Here is a 14,685-nt window from a genome sequence, read left to right on the forward strand (position 1 = left end):
CTAGAAAAGTGTTTTCTCTTTTGGCTGTGTTTGTTTTCCGGAAAGTGGTTTCCGGGAAACCACTTTCCAAACTTTCATGTGTTTGTTTGCCATTAGAAAAGTTGGTCAACGGAAAACACTTTCCAGTCAAAGAAAAATTTAGCTTGGTTTTCAGGAAAGTGTTTTCCTGAAAATTTTAGGCGGAAAACACTTTCCGGAAGTTGTGAAAAATTTAGAAATGTCATTATTTGCTAATTATATCAAATTTGATCCTCAAGCTTTTGATTGCTATATATAATTTGTTTTGAATATTTATTTTTCAATTTCATCTCTTAAAATTTAATTTTTATATTAATTTTAGTCCTTATTTTTATAATTGTTATTTGCTTTTTCCTTATCATTTTTTTATTAAAATTTTTTATCTATTAAATTTAATCCTCATTCTTTTGATTTTTACTTATTTTATTTGAAATAATTTATGAAATGTTAATTATTATTATTTTAATTTCTTCATCTTTTATTTTTTTTAATTTTTTAGATTTGATCTCTATTATTTTGATTATTATTTATTTTATTTGAGATAATTTATGAAATTACATTTTTTTTTTTCAATTTCATTCTCATTCAACTTTTTAATTTGTAAGATTTGTTCCTCATTATTTTAATAAACTTAAAAATAAAACATTAATAAGTTATTTTCCAGCTCATTTTCCATAACATAACCAAACACTGGAAAGTGTTTTCCAACTTATTTTTCATTACACTACCAAACATCAAAAAATACTTTCCCAGAATTCATTTTTCTGGAATTCACTTTCCAAAAAAAATTACTTTCCTGCAAACAAACAGGGCCTAAGAGGTATATTAGTAAGATTAAGTAATTAATAATTTGACTTTTCGATAAACATCCCAAAATAGAAAAAAGGGCAATATTTTTGAACGGGAGTCGTTGATTTACTGTTTGAAAAAAAAGATGATATAAATAAATATAAAGTAAAAGATAAAAGTAACTTGAAAAAAAGATGATATGGCATACTATTAATTGCAATTTGAAAATCAAGTTATAACACAAAAACAAACCTCGACATGTCAGTCATCAATATTTTTTCATGGCCAGGCCACCACACCTACAGTTCCCTTCATGGACCAACTACTACAAGACGTACCAAAGTTCGAATTATTAATTCTTCCCTCGAGGCCATGGAAAAATACTGGGATGAAAAGAAGCAAGCAACCTGCAAGAGGAAAACGGCCCCTCCCATTTTGAATCAAAACATAAAAAGACACCATAAGACTGCAAAAAACTTTATGAAACGGGCTAAACAGACTCTAAAGATTGTCACACCTTCTGAGTATACCTGAGAGCAGATCTAACTGTGTTTTTGCAGTCAGCAGCAAAGAAGCACAATGAAAATAACAAAAAAGGCCAGGTGAAAGTTCATCTGTATCAAGTGAGAGTCTCTGTACCTATTTGAAGCACAGCTTGGAGCGTGGTACAGAATGAAGAATTATATGGCATTAGCACCATATGCCAAAGTCTTTAAGTTTCTAGATATTTGTACATTGACAGCTAGGCCATGGCCATTGATTGTAGTTCTGCTTAAAAGCCTAATTGAATTATCTGATAAAGTTCTTGCAAGGAAAGGAATGACTAGGTAGAACATTGAGCTTCAACTATAATATTTTTCTTCTTGTATGATTGCAACGCACCAGAGATTACTACATATTTCAATTTTGAAAGCTAATAAGACAACATTGCATTAGACATATTTATCCAACCTAGAAAGAGAGAAAAATAAAACATGCACCCTTCATATATCACCAACAAAACCCTAGCAAAAGGACTGAAAAAAGAAGAGGAAAGAAACAATTGCCACTACTATAATAAGGGTGAGAATTCTGCTATCATATAACTTCACAAGCAAAACTTGGGAGGAATTAACGACTCAAGATGCCGATATACCATCCCTCTTCAGCAATTCCTTCAAAAGCGTATATCAAAAGATTAATGCATGCAAATCAATGCAATTTCTTCAATCTTTTCATCAAAACACATACCAGTTCGAAGCAGCAACTGACAGGCGTTCTCTTTCTTTTTTCTCGCATCAACAATCTCCGCACCAGCGGAAAAATCATTTGGATGTTTCTTCGGCTCTTGAAAAACTGAACTGAAAAGTGCTAAAAACAAAAAGGAAAACAAAAAATAAGGAAAACAATAAGTTGACCTGGTGCCCAGAAATAGTAGCTCTTGCACCATGCCCAATGGTGACCATGACAAAGAACTGCTCATCCCGGAATGTGGTTATAATCAAAATTTTCCTATTAGATACAAGTAGAATGAAAAATACCAAATCACATAAAGCTCCAGTCACCTAAAATTTCCAGGAACAATCTCAAATTTCCTACTATTATGAGGGGAACAAAAATAACCATTAGAGAAGAATCTAGTTAGTTAAACTTTCCTTTCTCCCCTTTGCTAGGATCTAGTTTTGACATATCAAGTTTCATCCTACTTGGCATCATGAACAATTCCAGAAAAAAAGGTGCACACAAGCATGAGCTTATATAACTGAGCAGCACTGTCCACAAGTTCCATTTCTTTTTCAAAAAGAAAAATGGCATCATTGACCTAGTAAGTATGCCCCTTTGAATTTCCTAGTTCAGATTATTCCTAACCATTGCTAGTTCAGATATATCTCTAATTGAGAAATAATGAGTGTTATTTTAAGAAAACTTGTACAGAAACTGAAAGCTTGAATGAAATATCACTACATGTTAGGCTAGCATAATATAAACAAAATAAAAAATATGGCCTCAAGTTAAACAGCAGCACTCTGATTCTGAAAATTAAGATACCCCTGATTGGCTGTATTCACATGTTTAGTGCACCAAACACTTTGAAAGAACAGATCTCCACCATGAAATTGCTCACCCAAGCAAACATTCAAGGTGACTTCGGAGTCATCAACATTGAAAACTAAAAAGAAGGATGTAAGGTGAAAGAGGAGGAGGAGGAGGAGGTGGGGGCAACAAATTACTTTCTGAAACTAGCGATAGAAAGCTTTCTCAAAACAAAAATGGTGATAGAAAGGCAAAGGCAAAACATTAACTGGCAGGCCAGAGCCTGATACCATTGCCAGGAAATAAATGACACCATCACCGTATCAAACACGAACAAATATCAACATTAATGTAAGGCGTAAATCCTAACCAACTAACAAGTTTTAAGAATGAAAAAAAAATCCATGCAATACTTTTGGAACTGAAGAATCAAAACAAAGATGAGAGAAGGTCCGGGTCTTTGAAACTCCCTTTAGTTTCAGTCGCTACTAAATTATAAAAGATTCACCAAATATAATACGATGGACGAGATATTATTATTCATAGTGACAGGTGGAATTAGCAAAAAGAAGGTTCAAAGTTAACACCTACCAAGCTCGATATCCATATGCTCTCCGTATTCAACCACAGAACCATGGTGAGAATCCAGAGTTAATCCACCCACCCGAGGAAGGAAAACTACATAGAAATAAGAGCACTGAAATGAGTTTTTGCTATATTTATAAATGATGGATTGTGAGTTATAATTTATAAGCATAGAGCCTTATTGAATAGAGATACGATACCTCTAGACATGGGACATATATAGTCATCCATCAACTTTTCAAGCATGGTTTCCAGTCCAGAGTCATCAAGAACAACACCAAATTGTTCATAGTGTTCAGACAAATTATATGGAACCTGTGATCACACGCCCATCTTTCCATACTTTCTACCTAAGCAATCAGAACTTTGTAATGCACAAACTAAAATACAAGGAAAATCATGTCATTTACACGACAAATGACAAGAGAATAAATAAAACCTCATTTATCAACATTTCACAGAACTTTGGCTGAAACATTTCAAACGTATAAACTCTCTTCTGTGTTCTCACTGATTGCTTTGGGAAATGGAGGACCAAAGAAATGCGTGGCATTCATATTTATACAACTCCTTATGTCGAGGCTGTGACAAGAAGTAACCAGCCAATAAGCTGAGTGTACAAAAAAACACATGACAACTAATACTTGTATGCTATATGCAAAACATGAAAATCCAAATCATTCCATGCTCATATAATTTTGCAAACAATTCTACACTTATCACCATGGAAACTGTAAAGTGTTTAACAACAGTTTTTCAGTTTTGAGAGAATGCATGTGATGTCAGCTATCATGAAAGCCTTTCCATATTTAAAAGGAGAGGGCAAGTGCCTGCATAAACTCTTGACACCATAGGCAGTGAGAGAAACATATGCACTCATATAGTGTCTGTGCAAAAGAACACAGGTTTATACTAAAAAACAATGCCAGGAATGATTAAAAAAAATCAATCTGATGATGAAAAAAACCATAGACTAGCATAAAGCCTGGTAAATAAGGACACACCGCTTATAAATTTTAAAAAAAAAAAAATGATAAGAGAAAATTGTGTTGATAGCTAAAATGACGTCCAAGATAAAGAGCAAGTCATCCTCCAAAATATGAAACAAAAAGAAATATCATAAGAGAGCAGCCCAATTCTGCTGAATATCAGCTAAAGAAACTACCCTGAAAGAGCCTGAAGCCAAAAAAACGAAAATTACCCTATCCCATGCACAACAATTTTTTCTCAAATTTTTACTTCAGAATAAAAATTCAAAAATGAAATACACCTTGTAGTTTGATAGAATATGTTGTCTGTATTTTCAATGCTTTTGAACCTGCCAGTTTGCATCAGAAATCAGTGACAACTGACAACAGTATGACCATTTAGAAAAGAAAAGCAACAGAACATCTGATAAGGCCAACAACTAGCACTAGAGAGGTGCATCAAAATTCCTGGAAACTCATTGATTCCCACCACACCATTAGCAGTTCAGGACATCTGAACCTATATGGATACAATCCTTTTCATCGGTAATTAAAGATTGATAGGAAAAGTTCATTTTGTCAGCCTTTATTTTACACGATGTTTAAAATATAATATACTCACAAAACTCATTTCAGAAAATAAATAAAAATCTCAAAGCTCAACCTCTGAAAGAACCATATCACGATGACTGGTGTTGCTGATCATGTACCATTCAGGAGAAGGTCTTTTGCACAAAAATAGATGAAGACGAACAAAGTGACATCAAGAAAAATCTATCTTTACTCTTAAACCCACATCCCCACTAAACTACAAGTGAGTTCAGCAAGTATCAATTCTAAGTTATAAAAGAGGAATAAAAAGAAAGGCCAATTATTATTCATGCTAGTAGCAATCAACCCTGCGCATGAAGAGAGATTCTCTCCCGATTTGCACAAACAATTTTCACAAATTCAATCCTCAACCTCATAGAAATAAAGAGCAAACATTTTCATAGACCATTAGAAAGAGCGATGCCGTTACGAAACCGAACACAGCCACGAACATAACAACATTTCTTTCAGTTTCCCTAAATCACTAATGAATGAATGAAATCTGAGTTTACTTAAGTCGACAATTCCAATTCATGAATAGAATAAAAGAAGTGGAGGAGGAGGCGCGGCATACTCGAGCGCGTTCACCCTGGGGAGAGTAGCGAGTGAGAGTGTCACTGAGGAGGTGGACTTCACGATCACGCGGCAAATTGAGCATGTTAGGAGGCAAGTGCAACTCTAGAGAACTGAAGATTAGAGGACCGTAACCCTATTGCATGTCCTCGTAGCTCTCCGGGTTGTGCTCCCTGTTCTCGAACGGTTGCAGCCTCTGCGTCGATAGCAATTCCACGCCGTTCCCTTTCCCCTTCATTTTTTGAGTCGCATCATCCATGAACATTTTTCAAAATACATATGCAGGTCGCTAAAAACCCCCCAGAAATTAGACTTTTCAAGGCTTTATGAGCTGGAATGCGTGGAGAGTAGTTTTGGACAACTGAACACATCACCTGAAAATCTTGGTATATGGTAACTTTCGTACGTCTAGTATGGTGATATTTTTTAAAAAGTAAAAAATGTATTAAAAAATATATATTTTTATTTTTAATATAAAAATACTAAAAAATATTAATTTAATATTTTTTATATTAAAAATAAATAAATGCAAAACAAAGGCATGTTTGAGTTTAGCTGTAAAACTAGCCAGCCATCTACTGTTCATTACAGGTGGTATAATTATTTTCATTAAACGGAGAATAATAATTGCATTCAAAACAAATTATGAAATTTGTAACAAAACCAGTCAAATTTTGACTTTGATTATAAACTTGTTTGGATTTAATATTTTAAAAAAAATTATATTATAACAAAAATAGATATTTTTAAAATTAAGAATAATTAAACCTTAAAATGTTTTGTTTTAGATAGAAATAATCCCTATATATATGAAATCAAAATAAATTACATTTCTCAATTAAAAATCAACAAAACATTAAATGATGAAATTAAAGGAAAAAATAACAAGAAAAATCAATAAAGATCCAATCAAAAAGAAAAAAATAAAGGAAAAAAAAGTCTAAAAAAAAGGCCTAAGTAAGCTGCGACAACTCACATGTTTGGGCATGCTATGTTTTTTTTTTTTATGAGGCAGTCATTCACCTTTAATTTTTTTAAAAAAAATTAATAAATCCATGTAACGTGTCACCTAATGTGGCAGATAATGTGTCATCTTACCTGCCTGGATTCCAACAACCACAAATCGTTGGGAAATATGTTTATAGATACTTTACACCTAAAAAAAAAATCTTTGACAGTTTTGATCCATAAACATATGAAAAACATATTAAATACCTAAATAAACTTATTTGTGCCTTCAAACAACCCCAAAAAAATGGTAAAAAAAAACTAACTTGAAACCTAAAAAGTTTTTGATGCCAAGTTTATTCTTTTTCAAGAGATCTAGAGGTGAAACAATATCCTAATAGAGCTTCTTTTATCAAATAAAGCTCAAAGATATCGAGATTAATTTTTTTTGTCATTATTATTGTCAACCAATATTTTTTATGTTTACCATTATAAACCTTAAACTGTTTTGTTTTAGATGGAGATAATTCAATAAATATGAAATCAAAATAAATTATGTTATTTAATTAAAAATCAACAAAACATTAAACGATAGAGTTGAAGAAAAAAATAATAAGAAAAATCAATAAAGATCCAATCAAAAAGAAAAAAAAAAAAGGAAAAAAAAACAATCTAAGAAAAAATGCCTAAGTTTGTGAGTTTTTGTTCTACTAACCATGTTAGAAAGGAAATATAGTTGATGGATATGGCATGAGCAGCTTGTCTACATCGTTCAATTACTATTCAATATTTTACACTATTTATTTTTTGACGGTCTTTCCATGAGGACCTCTTATATCTCAAACTCCTGCCTCTATCCTTCGAATATGGATTTTTGCTCTCTGATGCAATTTTTTCTTGTTTTTCATGACTCCTCCGTTAGATTGGAAGATAATTAATTGAATATATATATATATTAAACTTTGACACGAAAAATACCTCATCTTAAACATCGATAATTTTCAAGCTATAAAATAGCATATTTTTTTTTAAAAAATATACAATACATTTTCAAGCTCATAATAAGAAAATTTTAGTGGTAATAATTATTTTTTAAAGTAATTTTTACTTAGAAAGATATAGTACATTAAAATTATTAAAAAAATAAAAAAATTATTTATTATTTTTAAAAAATTATTTTTGATATGGTACATTAAAATTATTAAAAAATATAAAAAAAATTAAATAATAAAAAATCTTTACAATGATTTTTATAGCGTGAAACTAAAAACAGGAGAACACTTTTCTAAAAAATAATCTCCTTTAAAATAAAATTGAGTGAGATGATATATTTTAGAAAGATCTATTGCTGGTTGAGGATAACAGCTGGGTACTGAAAGATATAAAATGTCGTGATAATACCCATTTGATTTTGCAAAAGTAAGCTCATGTAAATTAGTTTTTTAAAAATTACTTTTAAAATTTTTTAGTGTCTATTTACCATTAAAAAAATTAATTAATAAAAAATATTTTATAATGAATGAAAATATTAACTTGATTTTTGGAGAGTATTTTTTTTATTTTAGAAGGAAAATACTTTTTAGAAATTACAAACAATTTTAAAAATATCTTATTATTCATTAATTATATTAAATCTGGTTATTGATTTTTTATTGTTATGTATTTTATTTTTAATTATTTATTTTTAATTTTTTCATTAAAATCTGATTTTTATATCAACTCTTATATTTATTCTTTTGATTGGTTTCTTATTTTTTTCTTAATTAAATTTTTTTATCTATCATATTTGGTCTTTATTTTTTATTACCATTTATTTTATTTAAAATAATTTATAAAATTAGATTTTTTTTTAATTTTATCATATTTCAAACTTTTTATCTATCATATTTGTTTTTATTTTTTATAAAAACCATTTTTTCAAATAAAACTAATTTCTAACCAACCGAATAGTCTAAGGGTGTATTTTGAAACTTTGTTTTAAAAAATAATTTTTATTATGTTTTCATATTATCTTAACATGTTAATATTAAAAATAATTTTTTTTTAAAAAAATATTATTTTAATATATTATTAAATAAAAATTATTTTAAACCATCACTATTTTTTTTTTTTAAGAAAGGTTACTGAAACAAGTTACAGTGCTGTTGGGATCTCAACACTGGATATCAAATGTTTAATATATATATATATATAACGGAAAACAAAAGGAACTTTCAGATGTTAGGTGAAAGCTGCGGTGTACCACCAAATCTTCCATGCATGCCTTGACCTTGGCGCCCTAAATCCCAAGTGATTGTAAAATCTTGCAGTTCATAATCGATGGTTAGACAATCAAGGAGTCAAGTAAAGTAGCTAGTCGGGCAGAGAAGTCATATTATCCACGACGAACCAAAGTGGTCGCTGCTGCAAATATGGGAGGCTACTTTAACCCTCTCTTATAATGAGATATTTTTTAAGCTCAAATATTTCAGGGAGAGAATCTGAACCCCTGAGCTGTTGAAACTTGAAAGTGTTAAAAACTCACTGTCACTGCATTATAAAGTTTTCACTCTAAATTTTCAACAAACTAATACCCTATCACGTGGCATAAATACTTTATTATTATTATTATTATTATTATTATTAATGTGGTTGTTCGGGCAGCTTGCGCGTAACTCGACTAATTCCATAAGCCTTAAAGTTAATGACCATGTAAGCCTCCAGTAGTTTTAAGGTTTATAGGACTCGAACTGGTGACATTTAAGGAACAAATCTAAGATCTGATTAGTTGAGTTACACCCCTAAAGGTTATAAATATTCTTTTTTTACTTATATATGGTAGGGATAAAGAAAAAAATTAAAAACCGATTAAACCGAGAAACTATAAAAAAAATAACTGAAAAAACCGAACCTTGAAAAAAACCGATTAGAATTTTAAAAAAACTTACTGGTTCGGTTTCGGTTTTATAAGTCTGAAATCAAAAAAACCAAACCGAATAAAACGCAAACCGAGAAAAACAAAAAAAACCGAATCGAACCTAAAAAACTAAGCCAAACCAGGAAAAAAAAAGCCAAACTAGTTTGAATTGATTTTTATTTTAAAATAATTGAATCGAAATCGATCGATTTAAACTGAATCTAATTTGATTTTTGTTTTGGTTTTATTATTTTTAAAAAATCAATTTAATTTTTTAATAAAAACTAGATCAAATAAATAATGATCAACTCCAATGTATGATGACGGTGTTCTTGAAACATTTGTCACTGAACTTTATACACAATATCATAAATATTATTTTATATGATCCTGAAAAAAATATTTGAAGTGAAAACAGTAATTTGTTACGTGCCAAACCAAATAATTTTTGCAGTGTAATGTGATGGGACTGTGTTTTTACCAATCCAGGCTTCGGTTGGCCTCGTTATTGATCGACCTATGGAGCCGGTTAGGGTTAATAGGGCCTTAAAATCTTTTCTATCAAATTTCATGATAAAGGGGTAGATTAATCAAAAAGCTAAACCAAATGAACTGTGCGGGTGTGTTAGCTGGTCAAAAAAACGAATCGCTCATGACTTGTCAACAACGCGAGGACAATCTGGTAAACACGGGACAAAAACAAATCCACCTAAAGGGACTGTTTGGTATCCCCGCTTGTTTCTTGTCCTATTCCCTCTTCCAAAGCTCAGTCCGGATTCCACGAGGTAAAAGTTGCAAAACACAACTATACTTCACTTTCGCACTCGTGTTATAATCCCACCTAACCACAAACACAGAACCATAACACAGAGTGAGAGAGAAAAAGGGGAAAAACCTTAGCAGACCGCGAAAGCCATTTTTCTCGTAAACGTCGAAAACCTAACTTCTCTCTCGATCTTGATCTAATTATTATATCTCGAAGTGATGGCCTGTGCAAACCTTGTAAAGCTAAACGCAGCGTCGTCTTCATGGATCGGCCAAAAGTCACCTTTCGGCCAGCGATCTCAGGGATCCTCAACTCGCCGAGTCTCCTTTTCGATCCGTGCCAACTCTTACACTGACGAGCTCGTCCAAACCGCTGTTAGTTCCATCTTCTTCTTCTTCTTTTATTTAGACTTGTTTTCGCTGCTGATGCTTTATTATATTTGCTGGTTGACAAATCCGATATTCGAACTTGTTTATGATTAGATTGCTTGGAATGCTTGTACTGTTACATCTATTAAGCTTATGTTAAATCCAGGCATCATTACATAAAATTTGTTTTTGTGTTTTTTTAATTTCGAATTAATTATATTCTTTTCTATACATCGTTTTGCTTTCTAAAAGTTATTTATATATATATGACCTGTCCGTGTATATATTGAATGATTTTGTTATTTATTCCTTTCAATAATTGTTGTTCTGTATAACGCTTCAGTATCTCTAGATTTTATTCAGAATGGAAGGAGACAAAGAATTGGGTCATCATTTGTTTTTATTTACGTAGTTTATTGTGCAAAACTGACTCTGGCTTCTGGATTGATGGTGTAGAAAACTATTGCATCACCTGGTCGTGGTATCCTTGCCATAGACGAATCAAATGCAACCTGCGGGAAGAGGTTGGCATCTATTGGCTTGGATAACACCGAAACCAACCGACAAGCATACAGACAACTTTTATTGACTACTCCTGGTCTTGGCGAGTATATTTCTGGTGCCATTCTTTTCGAGGAGACACTTTACCAGTCTACAACTGATGGAAAGAAGTTCGTGGATTGCCTGCGTGATGAGAACATTGTACCTGGCATCAAAGTTGACAAGGTGCTTGGTCAATAGAATTTACAAAATATAAATCATGTATTGGATATTTGGTTTTTCACTTTCACAATGAGCTTATGTACGTGTTACTACGCAACTTTTATTGTTTCAGGGTTTAGTCCCCCTACCAGGTTCAAACAACGAGTCTTGGTGCCAAGGTTTGGATGGATTGGCTTCAAGATCTGCCGAATATTACAAGCAAGGTGCACGTTTTGCTAAGTGGTAAGTCTGCTCAAGTTCTATGTAATATTGTTGTGCTTTTGTTAATCCATTTAATTTGTCTACTATTCCAATAGCATTTTATATTCCTTGTGTTTTATTGTTGCATCATCACATTGCAATATCCAGGAGAACTGTTGTCAGCATTCCCTGTGGCCCTTCTGCTCTGGCTGTCAAGGAAGCTGCATGGGGACTTGCACGATATGCTGCCATTTCTCAGGTATTCTTTTGTTCTCATAGCGCATTCCTCACTCATATTTCTAAACCTTTCCAGTGCATTCCTTTTCCCTTTATTTTACATCTCTTTTCTTGGCTGGGAGAGGTAGGGGTAGTCTGTGGTTTGTGCTGATTTATGTTACTTCTCAGAATTTGTTCAGGCGATTAGCAGTTTGGCATGTTGGTTGGGATTTTCCTATCAAAAAATAGGTTGACTTTTATTGTTACGAAGTTATCAAGTCCTGATAAAGCTAAACTACACCCACTCTCATTTTAGTACTATGAGATTCAAGTTTTTTGCTATTCTTTGTTGATGATAAATTTTGTGTGCAGGATAACGGTCTTGTGCCCATAGTTGAGCCTGAGATTCTACTTGATGGGGACCATCCAATTGACAGGACCCTTGAAGTTGCTGAGAAGGTCTGGTCAGAAGTCTTTTACTATTTGGCTGAAAACAATGTTGTGTTTGAGGGCATCCTACTTAAGCCTAGCATGGTAACGCCAGGGGCTGAACACAAGGAGAAGGCATCAGCAGATACCATAGCCAAATATACACTAACGATGCTTAAAAGGAGAGTACCTCCTGCAGTTCCTGGTATCATGGTATGAATACTGGAACCCTGTTTTTATCAGAAATCTAAATTGATGTACATTTATTTCTTGAACACTGCAGTTCCCTCTTCTTACCATGTGAAATTGAATAGTTAAGGTCTCGAGTGCCTAAAGCCAAATATTGCATGTCCTATAATGGGGACTGGGCTTATAAATTGAATGATATGATTGATCCTATTATTACTCGCAATTTGGTCTAGAATGTTGCCAAGTGTCCTTTGCAAGAGATTTTAAACTCCTGTTGGTGAAAGGAGATGGATACTGATTTCTTGAAAATTGGATCCAAATTTATTGTGGTAAACAGATTGATTCAAGATAGTGAAAGGAATTGAAGCTCTCCTTACAGCAATCTATATATTGACTTTAATTTGAAATTTTGTTGAATCATTGACGATGATTTGAGAGTAATTTGGTCACTGCTGCAAAGTGAGCTACTTCTGTCTACTTTTCAGTTTTTGTCTGGAGGGCAATCTGAAGTGCAAGCAACCCTCAACCTCAATGCAATGAACCAAAGCCCCAACCCATGGCATGTTTCCTTCTCATATGCACGTGCACTGCAGAACACCGTGCTCAAGACATGGCAAGGACGCCCTGATAACGTGGAAGCTGCGCAGAAGTCACTTTTGGTGCGTGCCAAGGCTAACTCCTTGGCTCAGCTTGGAAGGTATTCTGCCGAGGGTGAAAGCGAGGAAGCTAAGAAGGGAATGTTCGTAAAGGGCTATACCTATTGAGCAGCATTAATCAAAACTAGTACTCCTTGCCCCCAAATAATATGTAATTTCGCCTTTTGTATTGTTCCTTGTTAATTGCTAGCTATGCAAGCTGAGAAGTTATAGCATTAGATGATAAGCTTCTTTGTTTATTTCTTATGTGGCTAACGCCAGAGAGATTGAATAATATCGTTGCGAAAGGAAAACTTTTGCCAACTTCGATCAGTGAGGGGGGTTTAGTGTAATAAGGAAGAATATATATATATATATATATATATAAAGATACATTTTGAAAATGGCCAAGCAGCATCAAGATACATTTTGAATACATTTCTTTGAAAAAAAATATAATTACAGCCCTGTTAAGGTGATGTGATTTTAGAATGAACTCGGTCCTGGGTCGAATTAAAAATGGTTTGGGTCGAAAAAAAACAAAGGAATTGACATGGTTTGACTCGTGAACTTATTGATTCGGGGTAATTCTTCATTTTTTTTTATTAAAATATTGGGTGGAACTTATTAATTTTTTTTTATCAAAATTATATTTTATTAAAAAATTAAGTTAGCCCAAATTGATCTATTCACTTCCTTTGGGTTCTTATTTCCTTGTTTTTTTTAATGAAAATGGCAGAGTGCTCAATAAAATGACAATGGTTGCTTTAAGAGGTGTTGTTGTCTTTTCCAGGTTTCACTACGCATTGCTTAATTAATTGGGGATTGGTCTACACGTATTTTTTTATATATAATATAATCATTTTATTATCATTAAAAGCAAAATGGCATGTATCTATAATTTGAGGGTATTTTTAGCATTTCAAATTTAACTGCGCAGTAAATTATTGAACTGAAGCAAAACAAAAAAAAAAAGAAATAAATGTGCAAAGATATTTGTGTATTTTCCTTTGGTTTTGGATAATAATCGAATTGAAAAGGGGCCGAGGCATTGTTTTTTATCAAATATATAATATTATTCAAATAATTAACAGGGAGGCGCTTGAGAGCTCCAGCAAATTGTGGCGTTGCATGCAAAGGATTTAAATGGCTAAATGGTGGCTTTCTAAAGCGTTGATAGAATCATCGCAGTGGTCTTTGCTTGACCCGACAACACATGTTGCTTACAACGACCTTTTTTTCTTTTTATTTTATCTCTCGTCCTAAAGAAGCGAGCTGATACTAAAAAATATTCACTTGACCCTTCAATTAGTTTTTTCTTTATACTTAATCTGTTAATCATTAGTTTTCTAATTAGTATTTTTTTATTTAAAATAATTTATAAAATTAAAATTTATTTTCAATTTTATTTTTGATGAATTTTTATTTATTTATTTTTTAATTTCATTATCTTTAATTTTTTTTCCTATCAAATTTGATCATCATTTTTTTATTATTATTATTTTACCTTTATTTTTTTAATTTGATTTTTTTATAACTTTTTCTTGCAACATCAAATTTGTCGTGGCTGGGTTTCTTAATCAAACTTTGAGTTTGTTTAATGAATTACGAGTGTGAGATATTAATTCGAGAATAGAAGGTTTATTCGTATTTATTGTTTAGTCTCTTTCATTTTTTTAATATTTTGGTTTCATTACCTTGCATTTTTTTTTTATGTTTTATGAGATTTTTCAAATGTTTTGAAAGTAACATGAGTTGTGTTAGTTTTTTTTTTCTGTCTTTGCTAGATATAACTTTT

General features: G+C 32.1%; 2 protein-coding genes across 4 annotated transcripts; one reads left to right on the top strand and one right to left on the bottom strand.

Annotated features, from left to right (window-relative positions):
* Positions 1-990: 990 nt before the first annotated feature.
* On the bottom strand, positions 991-5,890 carry LOC133696889 (uncharacterized). Of its 3 annotated transcripts, none has more exons than XM_062119181.1 (5): positions 5,539-5,890; positions 3,606-3,987; positions 3,412-3,498; positions 2,038-2,157; positions 991-1,214 (listed from the first exon to the last, which is right to left on the bottom strand). In XM_062119181.1, exons 2-5 carry the CDS (start codon positions 3,649-3,651, stop codon positions 1,087-1,089), a joined length of 381 nt encoding a protein of 126 aa, XP_061975165.1. In that variant the 5' UTR covers positions 3,652-3,987; positions 5,539-5,890; the 3' UTR covers positions 991-1,086. The 3 variants fall into 3 exon arrangements, with proteins under 3 accessions (XP_061975165.1, XP_061975166.1, XP_061975167.1); XM_062119182.1 differs by having other exon boundaries at positions 3,606-4,723; XM_062119183.1 differs by lacking the exon at positions 991-1,214 and adding an exon at positions 1,423-1,961 and having other exon boundaries at positions 3,606-5,890.
* Positions 5,891-10,147: 4,257 nt separating this feature from the next.
* LOC133697502 (fructose-bisphosphate aldolase 3, chloroplastic-like) lies at positions 10,148-13,220 on the top strand. Its single transcript, XM_062120106.1, has 6 exons — positions 10,148-10,521; positions 10,972-11,241; positions 11,351-11,460; positions 11,587-11,677; positions 12,007-12,276; positions 12,738-13,220. Exons 1-6 carry the CDS (start codon positions 10,366-10,368, stop codon positions 13,014-13,016), a joined length of 1,176 nt encoding a protein of 391 aa, XP_061976090.1. The 5' UTR covers positions 10,148-10,365; the 3' UTR covers positions 13,017-13,220.
* Positions 13,221-14,685: the final 1,465 nt, after the last annotated feature.

This window comes from Populus nigra, chromosome 6 (genome assembly GCF_951802175.1).
Source record: "Populus nigra chromosome 6, ddPopNigr1.1, whole genome shotgun sequence".
In the NCBI taxonomy this organism is placed as follows: Eukaryota; Viridiplantae; Streptophyta; class Magnoliopsida; order Malpighiales; family Salicaceae; genus Populus; species Populus nigra.